The 9,244-nt window shown below is 34.6% G+C and overlaps 1 protein-coding gene across 1 annotated transcript; it reads right to left on the bottom strand.

Moving 5' to 3' along the window:
• Positions 1-774: 774 nt before the first annotated feature.
• On the bottom strand, positions 775-8,422 carry LOC128863125 (phosphatidylinositol 3-kinase regulatory subunit gamma). Its single transcript, XM_054102083.1, has 3 exons — positions 7,871-8,422; positions 6,891-7,776; positions 775-3,615 (listed from the first exon to the last, which is right to left on the bottom strand). Coding segments are annotated over exons 1-3 (1,545 nt in total). The 5' UTR covers positions 7,872-8,422; the 3' UTR covers positions 775-2,957.
• Positions 8,423-9,244: the final 822 nt, after the last annotated feature.

Here is a 9,244-nt window from a genome sequence, read left to right as displayed (position 1 = left end):
TAACCGATCAGCATCTTAAATTTCTTTTAATAATTGCTACAAGTAAAATTAATCCACAACTACAAACAATGGTCGGTGGAAAACCACAACTACATAAATCTCATTAGTATTTTTTTTTTATTACTGGGACAAATTTTAATTATTTTTTAGTTATTAATATGCTTAGGTCCTTCATATTTCTGTTGTAAAGTTTTACCGTGCAAGTAAATAAAATCGAGTAATTATCATTGTGTTTTCATTCTCCTCCACTAAAATTATAACAGCAATAGTAACAGCAGTAAAACATTAGCTGTCGTGGACCATATTGATGCCACTAGTCTTAAGCTGTTGCGGGCCGGGTGGATGCCACCCGCCCGCGGGCCGTTGTTTGGAGACCCCTGGCCTAGACAGACGGTGGCGTTAACCGGGATTAACGACTTAATTCGGAATTATCTCAGGAAATAAGTGCAACTAAAGCTGATTGACAACTAGAGTTAATTCTCATAATTTAAGCGGATTAGGGAATTTCCGATGGCAACATTTTCGAATGAAAGCGAATAAAACTTTTAAAGAGAAGATTGCTTGCTCTTCACTGGATGCAATAGCTTGCACTAATACGTTCGAATCGTTTCGATGATTCGATACAGTTTGAGAAATTTTGATTTAAGATTTGTATTTAATAAATAATTATTTTTTAGTATCAGGGCATCTAATAGGTAATAGGATTAACTGCTTCGGTAATCCCGATTAAGAAACGGTCGTTTGTAAAGTGCCAAATAGTTACATTGATGCATCAGATTTTTAGTACTTGTTTATTTTTATTAACTAAGACATACGTAGGTACAAAGTCCAAAGTTTTTCAATTCATGCCAATTTTTAATACAAAATATAAAACATTTATAGGTATATTATATAGTCAATATATGCACAGTTAGCACACTTATTCGTTATTTATATACACAGCTAGAAATAAATTTGTTTTTATTTTCCCCACTACTTTCATACCCTGTTTGTTACGCAATTCTTTTGCTGCTACTTTCAAATAATTTAGTATGGATATATAGAAAACAATTAAAAATTCCATAGTTTATTCGGCGATAGACAAAAGAAGGGAAGGGAAATATAATTGTATATAAAAATTTCATTAAACTAGAAACTTAATGCATAAATGTACAAAATATTAAACAAAAGTTAATTACAGCGAATAAAAAATACACGAAGATCTACAACAGTAAAATTATTATCAGTAAAATATCTAAGGAAGTTTTTCGAAATCCTATAGATAGGGAGATTGACGGTTTCCTTAACATAACAATTATGGAATAACTCTACACATTTTTATTCGGTTGCCGAATTAATCGCTGGGAATAACTTTATTTACGAGGAAATTCATTTTTACTTTGATTGTGAAATTTTTTTTAAATTAACCTTATCATATTTGAAACAAACGTAAAACAATTTCGATTTTGTATCCTACTTTTAACCCAATGCATTTTTCCATTATCTTCTTTGGCGGGATTTCTGACATTATTAACACCAAATCGATTGGCGTTTATGGCATACCGTATAGGATTAATTCGTGTAGCAAATATAGCCACTAATACAGGAAAGATAAAAAACATTCAGTAATAAGAGCAAATGTCAACGACATTATAGTAACATTTAATGTTCATCTTTAAAAATACCAAATTTAAATAATTAACAATTCAGTTTCCAACTCGATAACTGCAAAATTTAGCGATTCAAAGTATCCACAAATACAAAACATTAGTTACAGTTCATGTAATATACATAAATGGTATATATATTTGCATCAGTATATGTAGTTTTTCGGTTAAATATAATTACTTGTAAATTCAAGATGTATGTATGTATGTATGTTTGGCTTGTGGTAACTTAATATTGCATTACTGGAAAACCATCGGCCTTACGAGAAAAAGGTGTGACGGAACCTTAGCATTAACAAAATTACAAAATGTCGTTTGGAAAATACGATACAATATTTTCACTACGAACGAAAAATTTATCTTCAACATCATCTTCGCTTTCAAACTCTACCAAAATTAAGTCAACCTTTAATAGTGAATTGACTTCGGTGAGGCGATTACCTACTATTGCAAGCATTTGTGTATACTCAAATGGCTGCATTAAACTGCCGGTGATTTATGTGTTTCCGAAACAATTTTAAATGTTTGCATATACAAACATACATGCACATACATATATTCCGACAGATTTAACAGTGGCTTTCCATTTTAAACATTTAAAGCTAAACACGATTAACTTCAAATTAAAATAATGGCTAAAAAAAATTCAAATTGAAATTTTACCACACAAATTTAAACCGTATGCTGATTTTCGGTCTTTGTATACTTCACATTTAACAACTTAACGTATCACGAGAGAAATGCACTTTGCTTCACCACATTTGGATCCCATTTTTATATAGAACAATTCGACCCTACTTTTAGTATCTTCATCTGATTATAAATACTAAAAATACGAAACAACTGCCATTTTCCTTTTAATATTGATATTTTTTCACAATTATATCCATCACAATAACTTCTATAATTATTTCGATAATCACAAAACGCAGACTTCATGACAAAAGTGCGGCAACTTTAAAATAAAATGACTCATTGTCATGAGAAAATGTTTTCGACCGCTATCGTTGCACTGATATTGCGAGAGTTTTTTTTCATTTTTTTTTTCAATTAATGACAAAAAGCAAATTAATATAACTTTCTACACTTTACTTATACCAACAATCGTCGCTCTCATTGTCATGTTGCTGCATTGGAAACATGCATTCAAAAAAAAAAATTCCAACATCATCACATCACAAAAGCTGGACTTAAAAAATATAACTTATTTTCTCCCTCTTTAGGATTTTTGTATTCTTTGCGGGCCTGTGGTTTTGAATGGAAGTTCCATAATAGCATATTCAACACTGGCAGGCTTTACTGATGTTTCGACTATGGCTGCGACTGATTTTGGTTGCCACTGGCACTCCCTTCTAGGCTGCCAGCAGGCCAAGAATTTAACGAAGAGGGTGGGGTTTGCGCTTCCAGTGTCTCACTACTAGGTATTGAAATCGCAGAAGTTGACTGTTGCTGCATTTGTAAGTGTTGCTGCTCCGCCTGCTGCTGCTCTTCAATCTGAAGCTGTTCCAATTCCTGTTCTTCTTCCAACTGCTTCAGAAGCGAATCTTTGTTGGCATGCCAATACTTTACCGGTATGCGTAGCGTTGTGGTCAGAGTGTCGTTGTGCTCTTCGAGGGAATTGCTGGCATAATGCTCCACCAATTTTTTCAAAGAAACGTAAATATTATAAGGAGCTGCAAAGCCAAAGCCACTTTCCGTTTCGTAGATGATGCAATGGTTCACAACATTCTTACAAACGATAGAAAGTGCGTAATGACCAGCAGATCGAGCACGAATAAGGAATGTGCCAGTAGGGGCACCCTTTAATAATTCCTCCGCCTCTTGGCGCGAACAATCGCGAAGAAACCATAGAGAATCATTATTATGCGGTAAATTCGTCCGACTTTCGTATCTCTTTTGCCAGGCCTCGAAACCCATTTCAGCGAGCAGAATGATATCCTCCTCCTTAATACCAGCCTCCATGAGACGTCTATAAGGTAAAATAAATAGAAAGCAGAAAGTATTGCACATAAATTCAAGTATGCACATATAATATACAATTCACCAATTACAAAAATAACAAAAATAACAACTACTATCACTATCATAACAATTAATCATCAACGTACTTTTTTTGGTCCAAATGTGCACATACCTACTTTTCAAAAACTTAATAACCATAAGTGCATTTCGCAGATATTTCGCGAATATACAGTTCAGAAGAAATGAGAGTTAACCCTTTAAGGCCCAATGAATTTCAAATTACCAACATTAGAAGGGGATTGTCTTTAAAATCAATCAATCAATTTCAATTTCCGTTTTTTTATTTCAATTTAACATCTGATACCCGAAATTGATCACTCTTTACATACATACTGCGATATTAATTCCAACCGAAAGCCTCCGATGCTAGCGCTGCACTACTTTCAGTTTGTATAATAATTTTATTGTTATGTAAACCTTTAAAAAATAAAATAAATAAAATTCCATTGAAATTTTCTGAACCTGCCCGATTATATGTATGAATTATATTAAAACTTGCTGATTGACGCCTCACAGGCCGTTCCCATGACAATCGGTTCAACGGTACCAGGACGACCCGGATTTATACCCGGCCATGGACTGTCACCCCAGCAGGATTTTCCATGCATGCATGCGGAATAATTATGCTGTTACAACAACAATACCCCTTATAGGCAACAACCTGATGGAATTTGCTTTTGAATTATAAATAAGTATACATTTCTTACCTCAACACAATCTGATATATGGTAAATATAATGTTTAAATGCTCACAATATATCATTTATTTACATACCATTCTTTATACTCGGAAATGGGTATGTGATAGATAGCACACAGAAAAATTCGGAACTTTTTCAGCTTGATCGGAAAAGTGGTGTTTGATGCGACTTGAGGGCATTTTCGCAAAACCTCTTAGAGCCTTGAAGCATGATGTGAATTGTCGAAATTTTTAGTTTGTAAACACAGATATCTCAGCAGATTTACAGAAGGCAAATTCACCAAAGCGAATTGTCCTCCGCCTTTTTGTGCCAGTGTGTCGAGATGGTGATAATAGGATCATTAACTTTGCTTGGCAACAACTATCAGCAGGGGTTCCAAGTAAACCGAAACTGAAAGTATATTAAATGCTAAAGCGTTCCTTTGCAATATGCACATACATGCACACAAATATGTTCTATGAGGCTGCGGTTGACAACAAAATAGTCTAATCAATAGCACCGAATTGAAGACCCGGAGACTGTGACCAATTTCTTGTTCTATGGTTGAGACTCGATGTGAGAGGGGGGCCTGTTTCTCGAACTACCTTTGCCAAGTTATTTTTGTTTTTATATTATTATTTTTGTTGCTATGTTGGAAATATTTTATATTTCTAGTGCAATCTTGGATTGTGATTCAGCAAAAGTTCAGAGTACATAAGAACACGAAGCCAGTGGTTGATGCAAATAATTAATGCAACCTTTTCAGCGTTTCTTAAAAGTTTTTTATTGATTTCAGAACCCATACAATGACTTTCAATGTCTGTAGATTATAACAGACCGATCGTTGTTATTGTTGTTGTAGTAGTTTGCAAACTCTTCCCAGTGCGGTAAAGTCATCAGTCATCGACGTCTATCTCATCTAGCGGTAAGCCAAGGCGACGGGCAACAACGCATTTTATTCCAAAAATGATTGCTGCAAATATTTATTTTTATTCTGTTGCCTCACAAAAAACTTAATTGAAGACATCAGTAAATATATTTTCAAATACTAATGAACTATGCACATAACGCATGGTATAGGGGTTTTCAATTCGAGTTTATTTTTCAAACGAAACATGCTAAAAGACGCCGTTTTTATCATTCCCAAGGCAGCTGGTTCTACGTTACCGGAATGACTCAGGTTTTTCCCGACCAAGGGCTGCCGCCCCAGTAAACTAGTCCTCCTGTCTAGTGAACCGTTTGAACGTCGATTCTATAGTGAAATTTTCGATGACTTTTAGATAAGATTGAAACTCCATCTAGGCAACTTCACGCCGAATATTATTCTTCAACAGTTATTGCTGATCTATTCACATAAACTCCACTTCGTTGAGTGTTTGGTGGAAACTACATATCGTCAACATCTCTACTATAAACAAAATAACTCGGTATCGCATTATAACTACATTTTGATCTTCTTCAATGCTTTCTTTCCTAACAATATTTTCCACTGAGTGGCCGGGATGAATATTTACTAGTGTTTTTAGGTAGTGTACCAAGTTAATCGCCTAAAATTGGCCGATTTTAACGAAAATAACCAAAATTTTTAAAAGTCGCAAATTTTAATAGATCCCCCACATTGGATTCTTGTCACGAAATCGAATTAGAAAAGAGGCGTCATCGAACTGTGGCGGCTTTCCAAACAAAATACTAAAGAAGACGCTCGAAAGGCCCGCTACAATCGACTTTTTTTGCGTGGGTAATTGAAATTTCTCATTTTTTCAATACTACCGCAATACAATAAATATTATTTTCAGACATCTGACTATTGGCTACGAGTTGTCTGGTTTATTGTTACCGGCAAAGTCGTCGCAGTTCAAGGCATGAGAAAATGTACATACATACACACACCAGGATGACAAAATGATAGATGTTAGGCAGATAATTAAAGCAGCGCGTTATAGGTTGCAAATAATTCGTCGTAATATATTGTAACGATAAATTCCATATTATAATCCACTACTCTTTCTTTAATAATAAAAAAAATTATACGTAAAGTGGATATTTGAGAAACATTAAATCATAGTATTTTTCTCCTTCCGTATCATTTCATACTCTAAATGAAACTTTTTTTTATGCTTTTGGCAAAAGATTTTCTAGCGGTTTAATAAAATTGCATTGTCAAATTGGTGTATTATGTTAAAAAATAACTAATTTTTTTCCAAATTGATTTATTTTTTTAATTTAATTAAATATAATATTTGCATTTCCCGATAAGAATAATTGCACACATTGCAATTCTCTACAAAGAAATTCTTTGAACTTGTGTAAAGCAAACATTTTTTAAATATGTCGTTTGAAAACTAATATAGTAAATCTCGATTATAATGAGTCTGCGTTGTGAATATTTTATTACAATAACTTCATTGTTCTTATTAACAATTTTTTTGATGTGGCGCAATTTCGATGAAATTTAAAGAGACCATCCAATTTAACAGATAAGTTTATTCTATTTTCTATTTCCTATCTACTAATTCTAAGTAATATGAACAAGTTTACTTACTCTGTTATCCTGTCCTTTTCCATACTTAATTCTTGCAATTCTGGTTTCGCTGCGTTAATTTGTCGTTCCAACCTTTTGTAGTCCTCCTTCTTATCTTCCACATAGCGGTTCAGTTTTCCCATTTCTGTACACAATGAATGAAGTTTCTTTTTTAATATCGCTGCATTTGCCTGTAACTTTTCCTGTTCTTGTTGACGGGCCACAAAAGAACCATTTCCGCCGCCATTCGCGTTCGTTATTGTACCAGTTGTGCCGGCCTGCGGCTGCGCTGCAGTACATATGTACGATTCTAATAATTTTATTTGATTTTTAAACAATTTTTCCGCTTTCAGAAAAACTTCTTGATCTGGTTTCTTTTCGTTTAGCTCAGCTTCGACGTTTTTAAATACTTTCATTTTTTGATCTAGTAGGTACTGCTGTTTATTCAGCATATTATGCAGACTAAGAAACTTATCGGCAAGAATACGCAAATCATTATGGTCATCTTCCTCTGCCGGTTTCACGATTGGTTTGCTCAACGTAATGTCTAGCATTTTATTGTAAAGCTTTAATGAATTTATTCGATAGTAGTTGATCAATTCAACCACTGAATTAAATTTGCAGTCGGTGAAACCGTATTTTCCATTTAAATGGCAAATTTTTATTAACTTTTCGGTTCCATCTTTGATCAGCGTTAGAGTATATTCGCCGTTTTTGTTCAAGGCATCACGCACAAGAAAACTGCCATCCGGCTCACCAGATAAAATATTTTTCACCTCTTCACGCGTAATCTCGCCCCAATACCATTCTGCTTTGCCCAACTCCTCAGCATTGTGGTCATATTGTTGTTGGCCAGCACCAGGTGCTTGTGGCCGCATAGTGGAGTAATGCAACGGGGAAGGATACACTATATTAAAGCAAATATATTAATATTAAAATAAAACATATGTAGCATAAAGGTGATTTTTTTATTTCTTTCAAATTTTCAACCAATTACTTACTTTTTCTTCCGTTTGTCGTGTATCGCAGGAAAATCACAGAAAACGCTAAATTTCCCTTCAACGATTCTCTTCTCAGGCCAAGTTTTCTTTATTAGCGTGTACTATTTTTTATTTTTTGTATTGTATACTTTATTTCTAGCACCGGGACGACTCTTTCATTACACACGTCGTTGTTCGTTGCTAACAAAGTGATGGAGGGAGAGCGTCACAGAAGAGGAGGATCACTTTAATCAATTACGTTTATTACTGTTGTCACCTCGGCAGCGGCTTTAGCTGTTCCGCAGCATACACAGCGCACGCATACATACGCTAAAAACGAGATTTTCTTCTTATAGTCACGTTTAATTTAATTGCATGCTATACAGTTTTCACCGTTTCCCCTTAAAATATGCCATTTTTAAAGAGTGTTTCTTTAACATCACTTTTCTCCTAACGTAACACTAAATTTGGACGAAAAAGCAATATTTTTCCCAAATTTTAAAGACAATATCGACAAAATAAGAAACCTAACCAAAAACTTCGGGCCTATCACAGAAGCAAAGATAGTCTTTGACAGAGTAGACTGCGCTTTCTCTGCCAATAGCAACGAGTTCAGTCAACTCGCTGGTTCATTGTTTTCCAACAGTGACGGCAAACGTTAAGTTTCGTAAAATTTTTTTCAGTACAACGTTAATCACGTAAGCTGTGTAATAACGTTACTGATAGGGGTGTAGGGGTTACTGAATATATATGGTGTAGGTCCAATAGTTCTAATCACGTCCTAGTCCAGTCAAAATTAAAATAAAACTGGACCAATGCAATAACATTTCTCTCTAACCCGACTTGTCTTCCTAGGTCGTCATAATATTTTATATGTAATATTTTGAAATTATTCGATGTTGTACCAACTGGTGGTAGTAAAGGAAGGTCAACGCTCAGGTAGATAAGGACTTGACTTCAGTCGGTGTATCCAACTGGCGTCCCAGAAAAAAAACGTCTAGCACACTTTGTTAACGCCTTCCATAATCGCCTAAGAGATTTTTGCGCCAATCAATAAGAAGATTTCCATTTGTGGAACACCATTAAGACGCACGCCACAAATAGGAGGAGGAGCTCGGCCCCAAACACTCAAAAAGGGTGAAACGCGCCAATTATATATACTTATATAATACGAAGATTACATTTTGAGATAAAAGATTTTTCGGAATGTAAAATTTGACGTGTTTTTTAATAATATATAATCAGCCATAAAATTTTAATTTTTTGTATCTAAACTGTAAGTATCTTTAAGATTTTGTTGTTGTAGCAGCATAAGTATTCCCCATGCATATACGAGGAATGCTGCTGAAGTGATGGTCCTTGGCCGGATATAGGTTAGGTTAGGTTAGCCTGGTT

Source organism: Anastrepha ludens, chromosome 5 (genome assembly GCF_028408465.1).
Source record: "Anastrepha ludens isolate Willacy chromosome 5, idAnaLude1.1, whole genome shotgun sequence".
Lineage (NCBI taxonomy): Eukaryota > Metazoa > Arthropoda > Insecta > Diptera > Tephritidae > Anastrepha > Anastrepha ludens.
Note: the sequence above shows the minus strand (reverse complement) of the source record. Positions and strands in the feature narration are given on the sequence as shown.